Source organism: Caretta caretta, chromosome 8 (assembly GCF_965140235.1).
Source record: "Caretta caretta isolate rCarCar2 chromosome 8, rCarCar1.hap1, whole genome shotgun sequence".
In the NCBI taxonomy this organism is placed as follows: domain Eukaryota; kingdom Metazoa; phylum Chordata; order Testudines; family Cheloniidae; genus Caretta; species Caretta caretta.
In genome coordinates this window covers 56,237,193-56,250,827 of record NC_134213.1, presented here as the reverse complement: position 1 = coordinate 56,250,827, position 13,635 = coordinate 56,237,193, and the positions used below count along the sequence as shown (strand labels likewise).

The following is a 13,635-nucleotide window of genomic DNA, read 5'->3' as shown; positions in this document are numbered from 1 at the left end:
CAGGAACGGCAGCTGTGGGGAACTCTCCATCTCCAACCCCTCCCTTCAGCAGTGTCTTCTATTTGCAAGCTGGGCTCTGCGGGGTCTAGTGGCCACCAGCAGCTCTGCAGCGCCAGTTCTGCAGGAAAAAAGACCTTTGCTCTGACCCAGTATGGCTGTTCTTATGTTTCTTTGCAAAATGTACAGTACTTGTACTAGGTGAATTGAAAAAATATTTATTTATTTACAGTGCAAATACTTGTAATCAAAAATAAAATGAGCACTGTACACTTTGTATTCTGTGTTGTAATTGAAATCAATATATTTGAAAATCTAGAAAACATCCAAAAATATTTAAATAAATGGCATTATATTATTGTTTAACAGTGCAATTAATCACACAATTAAAAACTATTAATTTTTTAAATTGCATGAGTAATCACGATTAATTTTTTAAATTGCTTGACAGCCCTATTTTCAGACCTTATAGCAGGGATGAGCTTGAACTGTGGAGTTCAGTTCCAGATTTCAAGGAATAGAATATGTGGGTACAGGTGGCGGAAAACATTGATTACAATGCACTATAGTGAAAGAAAGGAACTAACATGGGTAATCATCATACATTTTCAGTGAATTATTCCCTGTTGAAAACTACTTTGTCATTCATGTACATCACTATAGCAAACCAGACTAATACTGATACCTATTCACATAATGTATCAGAATATGATATGGTCAGGCAGAAAAGCAATTTGAGCTATCTTGACTATTTCCTGGTTCAAGTTTAACACGTTGAACTTTATATCGTACTTGAATGTCTGACTGCACTCGCGCTTTCTGAAGTAAATCAGTGTTACAGCATCAGAACCTAAAATGACTAAAGTTATTTTTGTTTTCTAGGTGTTAAATAAAACCAAAGAGTTTGAAGATGCTGTAAAAAATGTGATAAAAGATGTTAATTTAGATAATGACATAGTTGTATCAGTTTTTGAAACTAACATAAGAGTCCTTGGGTAAGTAACTAGCTTTCTTCATTTTCAATGCACTTAAGATGTGATCTCAAGCTTATGTTTTGTCAAACATTTACTTGTACCTCAGCTGATGTTGAGAATGGTGGTTCCACTGGATCAACAGAATTCAACTTCTGTTGTAGGAAGAAACTGATATAATAGATGTCAAATTCAGTTGGCTGTCCACACCAGCAGGAGAGCTATTTTCAATACCGATTGAAAAAAGTGCTAGGATAGCAGTGGCTAACAACCTGTGTGTCAAAGCTCATTTTCCTAACATAGACATGGCCTCAAAGCTAAGATTATGTTATCAAACATTCGATATACACTGTCAAATTTCTCTAGTTTATAAAATTTGATTTGTACAATCTCATGGGTGCTAGTTATTTATGTTTTGAGTCAATAAGGAGTGTGCAGTATATTAGGTCTGTGGCTAAGGGATAATTCTGAAATGTGATAATCACTCTTGAGAATGAAAAACACAGACAACACATCTGTTTGTGTTTTTTTAAAAAAACTCTTAAGATGCTGACAGGTTCCTTCAAATTACCTTGTTTATAGATATTAAACAAGTATGCCTCTCAGAATTCAGATATCTTAACTTCTGTGTGACAACTTTCTGAAAATGTAGTAAAATGATGATCAATATTTGATTACTCAGGGCTTATATAAACATCATCACTTCATTTGGCTCATGATAACCTTTAAGATAATGACCTCTACTCCATCCATGTGCAGGATTAATCATTTAGTTCTCTTCAGTAATCTACTACTTCAGTGTGTTTTATATATATTCAGTAAAATGCTATAGGGGACAATTTATTGTTAATCTGCTCATCACTCTAAGTATGTTACCTACGGGGGAGAAAAAAATTCACCGTAGTCATTAAGTGCTTGATTTTTTTTTTTTGCCCCCTAGAGGTGCACCACAGCTTCCATTGATTTCAGTTGGAATTGTATGTGCGCAGCACTTCTGAAACACACATCACAATTGTTTATACAGTGTTTGTCACAAATGATAGAAATTACTGCATTACTGTGACTTACTGACTTGAAATACATGTGGATATCTTTTCTTGTGTTTAGAGGTCTTTTAGGTGGGCACTCTGTGGCAATTATGCTGAAAGAAAAAGGTGAATACATGCAGTGGTACAGTGGTGAACTTCTGCACATGGCAAAACAATTGGGCTACAAACTTTTACCTGCTTTTAACACGACTAGTGGTCTCCCTTATCCAAGAGTAAGTGTTTTATAATCCAGATCACTCCACACAATAGGCAAAACTTTGTTAATATTTCAGGAAGTTATTTAATAGAGAGGGAGAGAACCTTATTTGTGACAGATTATGCATTAATTTTCTTTGTATGTAGGATCAGAAAATAGTTCATTTGTGAGTTAAATACAGGCAGAATGTCCTTGCTAACTAGGCTGTGAAGGCATTTGTCACAGAAATCATTTAAACTTTTTTATAAACCCGTTTTTATTAGTGTCAGTTGTGGGTGTAAACAGTTATCACAGATACTTTTATTTTCCATACACCTAATAATGCAGATCAATTAATATTTCATGACCAGTGCTAGCTAATTTCTTAAATTTTGTTTTGGGCTGTGTAGCTTGTTGCTTTTCCAGGTTTGCTGACAGTGACCCAGAATGCATCATTCTGACTCATTAGAAATGGCAGAAATCTCATGAAACCACTGTCTACTAGTATCTTGCACCTCTAGGCATGACTAAATAATCTGGAACAACAATGGCTTTTCAGTGTTACTTAAAATTTACTGATGTGCCTTCTACAGCCTGGTTAATTGGGAGTGTTCAGCATGCACCTTAGGTGAATTCTGCATTGAACCCAAACTTTCATAGTTTGCCTATTTAAAAAAATAAAATAAAAAATAAAAAAAGTCTCCAGTCTGCGAAGGTTATTGTTGGGGTATAATTTGGAATTTTTTTTCATATTTGTAACTTCTCATTACATGAAGCTAAAGCATGGCACACTCTTAGCTTATTGGTTAATTATAATGTATAAGACAGAGCAGGGACTTGAATCTGAGTGTTCCACATCCTAGGCGAGTAGCCCTTACCACTGGGTTGTTGAATATATTGGATTCTCTCTCATTTTTCACAAGTAATTTCAAAAGGTCTCTGTTTTGACCTGATGCAGAACAAGAAATGTTTTTGAAATCTTTAACATTTTTTTTTGATAGGATAAGAAACCATTTCCCATGCAGCTCTAATTCTAAGTGACTTAAGCACTTCTGAAAATTTTACCTAACATACCTTTCTATGGCAGTAGAGTTAAAAGAACGGTTGTAGTTTAAAATCAGCTGAGACTAGATTAAGATTTTTGTTTTTTAATTAGAATAAATAAAGAACAGATAAAGTACAGTATCTAAGTTCCAATCTCTCTCCCATCACTGACATATATATATATATATATATATATATATATATTTCAGAGTAACAGCCGTGTTAGTCTGTATTCGCAAAAAGAAAAGGAGTACTTGTGGCACCTTAGCTCACGAAAGCTCATGCTCAAATAAATTGGTTAGTCTCTAAGGTGCCACAAGTACTCCTTTTCTTTTTATATATATATTTGCTGCTAGTAAAAGATACAATCTTTACTTTCTTTTAGGTTAATTTAAAATTTGGTTTAAGAAGTCCAGAAGCTCGAACAGGAACAGAGACTGATACTTGTACGGCTTGTGCAGGTACCTTGATACTTGAGTTTGCTGCTCTAAGCCGATTCACAGGAACATCAATATTTGAGGTTTGCTTTCTATGGTCTCTTATTTATTGGGGTTAGGTTTTGAACTGCGTGCTGTTACATTATTGTAATTCTAATTCAAATCCATGGGTAAAGAGTGAACTTGTTTCAGATTAGTTGTATTTGTGGTTGGTAATGGATTTTGCATCCTTTAGCTTTACTGTGCACCAGGATAAGGTGCATTTCCAGAAAAACTTACACTAATATGGCATATCTAATTTAAGTACTATTTTAAACTTTTTATTCAAAAAGTTCTAGAAGGTGATTTACAGTACAAGTAGTAATATCAATATAAAACTTAATATATTGAAGAGTCACGTTAATAGACTCTCTCCAAGGTGCTTGGCTAGAAAGGTTCTACTGATTTGTTAGACTAACATTGAAGAAGAGAACTGAGGCACATGGTATTTAAAGTGCATTTCTATTCTGAAAATTCACTCTGAGAATAGCATAGTGAACTTCCATGTTTTCTGATTTCAAGGCAAACAAGTTTAGTTTGTATGTCCACCCCCCCCCCCCAAAAAAAAAGGGTGTGTGCTTTGACTGCCAGCCCAGTATACTTATATAGGGCCCTGACTCTTGAGCTTGGTTCATTCCTTCCTACATACAATCATTGCTAAAAAACATTCTGTCGGCCAAATTAGGCCCTCAGTGACATCTGCGGTCTCCAAGTTATGCCCTAGTGACGTGTGCAACCCCCATTCTCCTCACTGGGTTTGTACAGGTGTATTGATTGCCATGCAACACAGTTTTTTTTACTTCATAAGGGGAAATATAATCCAGTTTCTCTTAACTGTACTGGCTGTGCAAGGCTAATCAGAGTAAAAAGCAGTAAAAATGCAGGTACAATTCTGAATACACAGTTAAGTTGAATAACAAGGTGCTAGTTTCACACTGCCACTTTTAAGAGTGGAACTGTTTTTGAAATGCATTCTCTTGTTCTGCTTCATTGAAAAAGCAAAAAAGATATTAAAGTGAAATAGTGGAACTGTTTTTGAAATGCATTCTCTTGTTCTGCTTCATTGAAAAAGCAAAAAAGATATTAAAGTGAAATAATAAAACTAAGGGCTCTAACTTCTTTAAATAAGGCTTGTAACTTTACAGCAGTAAAAGTGTGGTGACTGCAACTTATTCACTGAAGGTGTGAGAATTTGCAAAAGTGCCAGAGTAACTATTCCCATTGGAAAGTCAAAAATATCTGACACATACTGATAGGGCTTTGTCAAATCCGAGTGCTGGACTAGAGATCTGAGACAGATTCTCTCTTTGATGTAGCGTGTAAACAAATTAAACGGGCTCAACCAAGATTTATTCTGGGTTCATCTGTAAGATATTTTTCATTCTTAATTTGATTAACCAAATATTTCAGAGTTAATTCCTGGAGTACACTGCTAGCTTTCTGTAGAGATTATTGTATCTGAACACATCTTAAATTATTCATAGTCTACTCCCTTTTAATACTGATTTATTCCCTTTATGTAACATATTGCAATACAAACTACCTAATATAAACTGCCTAAGCATTTGGTTTAAAGCCTTTAGAATCAGAGACTTTTTGCATATTTTCAACAGCCCTCTGACTCACTGCTGTCTGCCACTCTCTCCTGTTGCTTGTAGAAGGGAGTCACCATCCAAGAGACTCTAAATCAGCAGTGCCCTGTTTCAGCCAAGTGAGCAACCAACTCAGATTCACAGTAGTCTGTATGAAAAGTGCTGTATACATAGCTGTATTGTCTTCAGTTTGTAATGCTAAAGGTAGAAATCCTCCATTGAGAGAGATGGGGTTGGATTTTTAAAAAGCAGTCAGTGTTGGCCTAACTCTGCTCTCATTAACGTCAATGAGAGCAGTTAGGCCAATACTGAGTACTTTTGATTATCTCACCCTTAAAACCTAGCATGCCTGGCTGGTTGTCTGTATCCTTTTTTGGCTAGGTGTCACCCCAGTTCATGCCTCCCTTTGTGTATTTACAGAGGGCTAATACACATACTTAACCTACTATTGGATAGAGCTACTGTGCCACCTAGAAACATCTGAAAAGATGTGTATGGCTGTGTGGCTGGGGCAGATATAACTTAGAAGGCAATCTGACTATATCCCATTGGATTAGAAGAAATTAGTTGTTGCACCGTTTCATTAGAGGGTCTTGAAATGTTATATAAGGTTTTTGTTTTTAATGAATTTTTTTTAATGGTTATAAACAAAAAGGGTCTTTTATACCTATTTTGTCAGTTGGAAACAGAGGCACAGACAAGTTAAGTGACTTACCCAAAGCTATATAGTGTGTGGGTGGCAGTTACAGATAGAATGCAAATCCTTTTAATTAGCAACAAAATGACTGGTTAAATAGAATAAGTGCTGCTTTTCAAGAGAATTCAATGTATTATTGAATAGTTCTACCTTTAGGAAATTCAGTCTAAATAGGAATCTCTCTCTAATATATTCTACTTTATAGCTCCATTATTTTAGTAGACAAAAAACCCAAAAGCTTGTATACCAGCACCTGATGCTTTTTCTTGCCTCCTGCATTGCCCTGTAATTACACTTCAATTAAAATATTTTTTGTTGGTTGCAGGAATATGCACGGAAGGCGCTTGATTTTCTTTGGGAAAAAAGACAACGCAACAGTAATTTAGTGGGAGTTACTATTAATATACATACTGGAGACTGGGTCCGCAAAGGTATGTGGCTTTGACTCTAAGACCCATGATCACATGCCGCTCTTGGGAGTTTAAATGATTTTAAAATACCATTAGGAAGGCAAGTGGACTTTCAGATCTGAAGAAACCAGGTATAATGAAGCCTGGTTTTTCTCTGCAAGAATATTTTGTCTGAGAAATCAGTTTTTGTTTCAAGGAAAACATTCCCTAAGTCCATGGATGCTGAGAGATTTCTAGTGCTAAATTTTCAAAGAATCTACTTTAAGTGCACAGTAAAGTACAAATAGGAGTGCAATTGTGTATTCAGGCCAATAAAAATATTTTCCTACAAAGAAATTAAACACTTGACTTAACAGCACGCCTGAGCATACTCTTTTATGTTCAAATATACTAGAACACATTTTCAAAAAAGTAGGAAAACACTGCATACTACTCAGTGCAGCCCTTCATTAATCTACATGCTCCTTTATTTTCACTCTCAGTTGTCCTGAATAGCTCCTTTTCTTTCATTCAGACAGTAGCCATTGAAATCAAATTGAAAATTAGCAGCTGAAAACTTTTATCCATATAACTATTTAAATTTAAAAATACAGTACTTTTGTATCTTTCTTTGTGCTATTTCTAGATAGTGGAGTTGGAGCAGGAATAGACTCGTATTATGAATATTTATTAAAAGCCTATGTCTTGCTTGGAGATGACCGTTTCCTGGAAAGATTTAACACAGTAAGTTGATTAAGTTACTCACAATAACAGACCTAAAAGTAGCAATTCTTCAACAAAAAAACTTCAAAAACAGACTCCAATGTGGAGCTGCAGAACTGGAATTAATTTGCAAACTGGATACCATCAGATTAGCCCTGAATAGACACTCGGAGTGGTTGGGTCATTACAAAACCTAAACTTAATTTCCCCAATACTAATTTCTCCCTACTGTTACTCACACCTTCTTGTCAACTGTCTGTAATGGGCCACTCTCTCACCACTTCAAAAGTTATTTTTCCTCCCTTGGTATCCTGCTGTTAATTGATCTCGTTAGACTGACCTCACACTTGGTAAAGCAACCCCCATCCTTTCATGTATTTATACCTGCTCCTGTATTTTCACTCCATGCATCTGATGAAGTGGGTTCTAACCCACGAAAGCTTTTGCCCAGATAAATTTGTTAGGCTCTAAGGTGCCACAAGGACTCCTAGTTATTTTTGCTGATACAGACTAACATGGCTACCATTCTAAAATCAGTATAGCCATAACTTTCTAACCAAGGAGGGCTCTACTGAGACTTATTTTGGAGCTCTACAGTGCTACTTTTACACTGTTTTACAGAAAACCCGATTAATATAAGGCCTCCCTTATCATAAAAGTAACCTGAAAGCTTCTCTTGCTCTCAGAGCAGCAGCTAGAACCTGAAAATCAAATTCTGGGTTTCATCTACCAAGGGAGAACCATGAGTACAGAGACACTAATCCAGCCCAATGCTTATATGATTATAACCTGAAAAAATATATGTGCCCTTGTTCATAGGTTTATTAGATTCATAAGGCTGCTAAATTTTCTGAAAATCATTAACTTTTTTCACTAAAATAATACAGAATGGTGATGCACAAATGAAATGAATTTTCTTGGTTCTTGCAAGCAATATAAAAGTCAGAACCGTTCAGTTAAGAGTCTGTCACAACAGTAAAAATAATTTATATTGTTAATGTGTATAGCTGCCATTATACTAATTTAATTGGGCTTCCTATTTGTTCAGCCCATGGTATAGTATTACCTCCTAAACTCCCCAACTGAAGGTTGAGGTCTTTGCATTGCAGGCCTTACAGTTTTTAATATAAACACAAATAAGACAGCTATTCTGGGGAGAAGAGGGATTTGGAATGGGTAAGCAGACAAGTTATCCAAAGGGTTTTTAAACTTTTTACAGCAGTTAGTCCCGTTCAATGTTTTTCTTATAAATGCATTTTTGGAGTTCTCTGCTTCAGCCAAAGTAAGTGAGAAACTGCAGCAATCTTTATTGCTGTTAGCCAGCTTAAAAACGATGCCACAGGAGCCAGTCAATGCAGATGATGTATAGTAGCCAAGTAGAGAAAAAACTTGGATGTTCATAGTAATGGTTGCTGAATATATTTGTGCACATGTATATGTGTATTACTCTATAGCTGTGCAATAATTATTCAGGTTCTTGCATTCTGATTTGCATAACTAGGAGCTGTGTTTTTATTTATGTATCACTAATTGTAGGGATGCAGTTCCCTGAAACCATTAACTTGCTGAAATGAAATATAGCAAACTACTGGGTTTTCATGTCCCTTTTGAAAGAGATGTGAGCTTATGATGTTTCTGTTTTTGTTAGCACTATGATGCCATAATGAGGTACATTAGTCAACCACCTCTTCTGCTTGATGTTCATATTCACAAACCAATGCTAAATGCTCGGACCTGGATGGACTCTTTGCTTGCGTTCTTCCCAGGCTTGCAGGTAAGGTTTCTAAAACCCCCAGTCCTCAGATTACATTAAATGGACTTACTAATAATTGTTCATAAAAACAGATATGAAAAATACATAATATAGTTGTCATTTAGGCTCAGTAATTTAACTTATAAAAATGTTATCTGATGTGGAAGAGGGATTTGTTTGCCTTTGGTTTCTCTGCTGATTATATTAAATCATGCAGCTGACACATTATTTCCAAGTTTGTACGGCTGTTAAGAGGGGAAAATGTCTGAACTTTCATACCCTTTCATTATCCACCTGGCTCTGCTTCTTTCACCTGTTAACTCCTGATGATCATGTAGTCATCATTAGTCTGCAGAAGAGAAGAATGAGGGGGGATTTGATAGCTGCTTTCAACTACCTGAGAGGTGGTTCCAGAGAGGATGGTTCTAGACTATTCTCAGTGGTAGAAGAGGACAGGACAAGGAGTAATGGTCTCAAGTTGCAGTGGGGGAGGTTTAGGTTGGATATTAGGAAAAACTTTTTCACTAGGAGGGTGGTGAAACACTAGAATGCGTTGCCTAGGGAGGTGATGGAATCTCCTTCCTTAGAAGTTTTTAAGGTCAGGCTTGACAAAGCCCTGGCTGGGATGATTTAATTGGGGATTGGTCCTGCTTTTGAGCAGGGGGTTGGACTAGATGACCTCCTGAGGTCCCTTCCAACCCTGATATTCTATGATTCTATGTAAAATGCTTGACTCAAACTCTAATAGTCTTCTGCAGAAGTTTTTCAATTCATGTGCAAATCATTTTTTAAGGGCGGGGGGGGGAACTCCTGCAAGAGTGGAGCAAGGTACTTCCCCTCCACCCCCCGTTCGCTTAACTGTCAACTATAGAGATCCCTTTTCTTCTTAGGGTATAGCTCTTAGTTGCCAAGCTCACAGCTTACTGATTTTGTTACCCACGCATTGAAAGTGGTGCCCAAAAGGTTCCAAGGCATATCAGATGCTCAACTTCCATTTCTAGCAGTCTAAAATATATATCTGGCCACCCTACTCATGGGTCTTAAGGCTTCCTGTTGATATTTCTGTCTTATCTTTGTCATTGGCTCCCTTCATTATATCTCCTCCTCCCCCCCCCATTTATATGCTACAGATGTTTGTCATTAGTTCCCTTGCCTGTCTTTCCTCCATGACCTACTACATAGTTGTCCAGATCAAATGATTTTGAAACTGGTGGCAGTATTGATTTTCAAAACAACCCCACCTTGTTCACACCCTTCTCTGAGTGTTCATTGCTGAATCTCTGAAACATGATAAGTTTCCTGTTTGTATTTCTTCCCTCTATTTAGAATAAATCTTTGTAAGAATACATTTTGTATGGATGAATAAAAAGAATAGTCTCTTGTTCCAGGATTTACTTACAACCAGATTCAGAAGGCTGGTATTATGATTGCATGAGAAGTCCATTCTGCTGCCCGCTAGGCCTTTACAATCATATGAGCCACTCTGGATTCCCAAAGGGGTTTACATATCTGATTGAGAATCTGTCTTTAGAGATTTCAAAAGCAATTCTGGTAGCAAAATTTGAACTGAAGGGAATGGGTCCGTTCAAGTCCTGGGCCACAGATGAATTTTGTAACATCTGTCACAAACCTGGGCAAATTCCCTTTTAAAGCAGAATTTCAGTCTCAGTATGATCCTGTCCTCTTTCCTGCAAGTCCATTATGATTGCTGTGAAATAGTGGTCTCTCAGGGGTTGCAGTCACTCATATGTTTCCTATCCCATGCTAAGTAGAAAAACATAAATAAAGTAGATTATACACTGAAACAGAGGATCATGATTTCCTGTATTATTGTGTATGCTGGCAATGTATACATTGCTGGGTAGTCTTGTACAGATATCATGCCTGACTTTTATGTATTTATTGCTATTGTTCTTGATTTGTAGGTATTGAAAGGTGACATTAGACCTGCTATCGAAACTCATGAGATGTTATATCAGGTGATAAAAAAGCATAACTTTCTTCCTGAGGTAAGGCAGGAGGTTATGTAAACTGATTGTGATCTCAGTTCAAGTAATACTAGACATAATGTATAATTTAAAGAAAAAAAAAGTTGGTTTCAACATTCTTCTGAAGCCTACAAATCCACATGCACAACAGGAGTGTCGTTCTGGATATGAAACATTTTTCCCTGAGATGTTGTAACTACCAATAGAGGGAAACAATTGTTATATAACAGATAAGTGACGATGAATACATTTTGTTTTTTAAACTGACCTTGGATCACTTCACACTAGTATACAAAGTTTACATAACATTGATATGAAACTCTCTTCTTGGTGATGTAATGGCTTTATGCAATTGAATCACACTGACTTTTCGTTTCCTTCAGTTTCTTGGCCAAGTGAAGCCTGAATCCATTGGAGAAGTAACATGTTCAGGGCCGTATTTTCACTGAGCCTCTGAAAACGTATTGAGTTGAGCCTATTGTTTTGAGCCTGAAAACAAGTTAACTGTGCACACAAAAGCCTGTTTGCCTGTGTACAGTCATTACTGGAACATTTGCAGAGGCACTTAAAAATTTGGTCCTTGGTCTTCAGCGGACAGAGGCTTTCTTGTTTTTTCTGGTACTCGTTTTGTTGCTGACTAGTTGCTGTAGTATTCATACCATAGGTGGCAGTTTGCCTGCTCTAGCATTCAGAGATAACAAGTTGTAGTTTGATTTTGTTTTTAACATAATCAGACCTGCCTATTCTGGATCTATACCTTTTCTACACTTGAAAGGTGAATAACTTTGAATGTCTGACTTCATCCCATCTACTAGAATCCAGAATAGAGCAGAATAAATCAAATGGGCCCATAGGGCCTAATTTTGAACTCTGTCTTTAGTTTATTCTGAAGTAACTCCACTGCCTGACTTATGTGAACACACTGCAGCGCTTTCCTACTGCGCTCCCCGAGGGCTGGTTTAACTCTCAGCGCTCTACATCTGCAAGTGTAGCCATGCCCTTATACTGGTGTATGTAAGATCAGAATCAGGCCTGTCATCAGAGAATATTATTTGCTATCAATTTTTTTTCAAAAAGTAATCATCTAACTGTTGACAGGAATCCTAGAACAAGTTTGGATAGGGGCTTTTTATAATTAGAAATGGAAATAAATGAGAAAGGAGTAGAGATTGATGATCAGGACTTGCACCCTTCTGCCTGTTGGTGAATTATTATTTTAGATTTCAAAACAATCTGTATATTTTTATGCCTATATTTATTTATCTCTATTCTTTCTTCCTCAGGCTTTCACAACAGACTTCAGGGTTCATTGGGCTCAGCACCCTTTAAGACCAGAATTTGCAGAAAGCACCTATTTCTTGTATAAAGTAAGGCTACTTTCTTCATTGTTTTGGCTTTTCAACACTTGGTACTAAGGTTTAGATTTTATTGGTGCCGCATCCCAAAGCTGAAAGAGTAGAACTGGATCCCATCTCATTCACATGTGTCGGAGTTAAATACTTATGGCATGCAAGCCACATGTAGACACTCTTTGTTATTAGAAAATGTCTTCAGAGTTTTGTTTTATAAGGCAAAGATTTTCAAAGGTACAAAGGGGCCCAGCCTCTTCAGATTCAGTGACAGTTGGGTGCCTGAGGCCCAGATTTTTAAAGGTATTTAGGCATTGCTGCACTCAGCACTGCAAGGCCTACGTCTTATTTTCAAATATCTTTAAAAATCTGAGTGTAACTCCCTTGTCTTCCTTTGATTGTCCCAGCATAGTATAGCGTATCCATATAGTGTAAATGGTAATGCACTGTATTTGAAAGGAACTTCCTCTTCTGCATATGGCTCTTCTCTTTTGAAACAATGACATTAAATTTCATGGGTGTATAAAAAAGGCAACATACCAGAAACTAATGCATAGCAAGTAGTTCTAAAAAAACAGCTATACATTTTACATGACATCTAAGTATTGTGCAACTTTTCTAAAAATAGGCTACTGGGGACCCTTACTACCTAGAAGTAGGAAAAACGCTCATTGAAAATTTAAACAAATATGCTAGAGTACCCTGTGGATTTGCTGCAATGAAGGATGTTCGTACTGGAAGTCATGAGGACAGGTAAGAGTGTAGTGACTTTTAAGTTTCTTAGAAAATATAAAAGGAGTCTGATTAACTTATTTTTATGTGTATTCAGATTAATTGAATTTTGGATAGATGCGGATAGTGTATTCTGTGTTCATCTAAATAAACAACCCTCAGATTATGCATATTTGATGTTAATGGAATATGTGTAGTCTAATTGGCCTTAAAAACTTTCAAAATTCATAGCCTTAAATCATAACACTTCTGTAAAAAAGTGAAGACAGCCTATTCTGATATTTTCTTTATATATCTTTTTAATAAAACTGGATGATGGTTAAGTAGATTAAATTTGAAGCATATTTCATTTGAAAAATGTTGACTTCGGAATTCTCAAGCAGTATATTGTTATTGTAACACCACTTTTCCATTGAACTTTTTGAACTGTTATTTCTGTCTGTAAACAGTTTCCTCCTATTGGAATTCTGCAGTAGTTGCAGCACTCAAGCAGGGCTCATAAGCTCAAAAGTTACTATCATTAAGGCTGCAGATTTGTCACAGCCTTTTTTATTAAACACAGAGCAGTCTCGGTAAATTTAGAACACCCTGTAAAGGCTGCGTCCCCTGCCTGAGCCCTGACACTGTGGGTTGGGAGGGGAGGACGCTGGCACTTTCCTGAGCCCCCTTCCCAGGATGGAGCATCATTGGGAAGGGGGAA

General features: G+C 36.7%; 1 protein-coding gene across 3 annotated transcripts in view; it reads left to right on the top strand.

Annotated features, from left to right (window-relative positions):
* EDEM3 (ER degradation enhancing alpha-mannosidase like protein 3) overlaps nt 1-13,635 on the top strand; it is a 46,661-nt gene that overhangs the window by 14,398 nt on the left and 18,628 nt on the right. For all 3 annotated transcript variants that reach the window (XM_048860330.2, XM_048860328.2, XM_048860331.2), the window contains exons 5-13: nt 880-992; nt 2,076-2,229; nt 3,622-3,756; nt 6,327-6,432; nt 7,037-7,134; nt 8,762-8,887; nt 10,792-10,875; nt 12,138-12,221; nt 12,832-12,956. In XM_048860330.2, the coding sequence (XP_048716287.1) occupies nt 880-992; nt 2,076-2,229; nt 3,622-3,756; nt 6,327-6,432; nt 7,037-7,134; nt 8,762-8,887; nt 10,792-10,875; nt 12,138-12,221; nt 12,832-12,956 (1,025 nt within the window). The remainder of the gene's footprint in view (nt 1-879; nt 993-2,075; nt 2,230-3,621; nt 3,757-6,326; nt 6,433-7,036; nt 7,135-8,761; nt 8,888-10,791; nt 10,876-12,137; nt 12,222-12,831; nt 12,957-13,635) is intronic.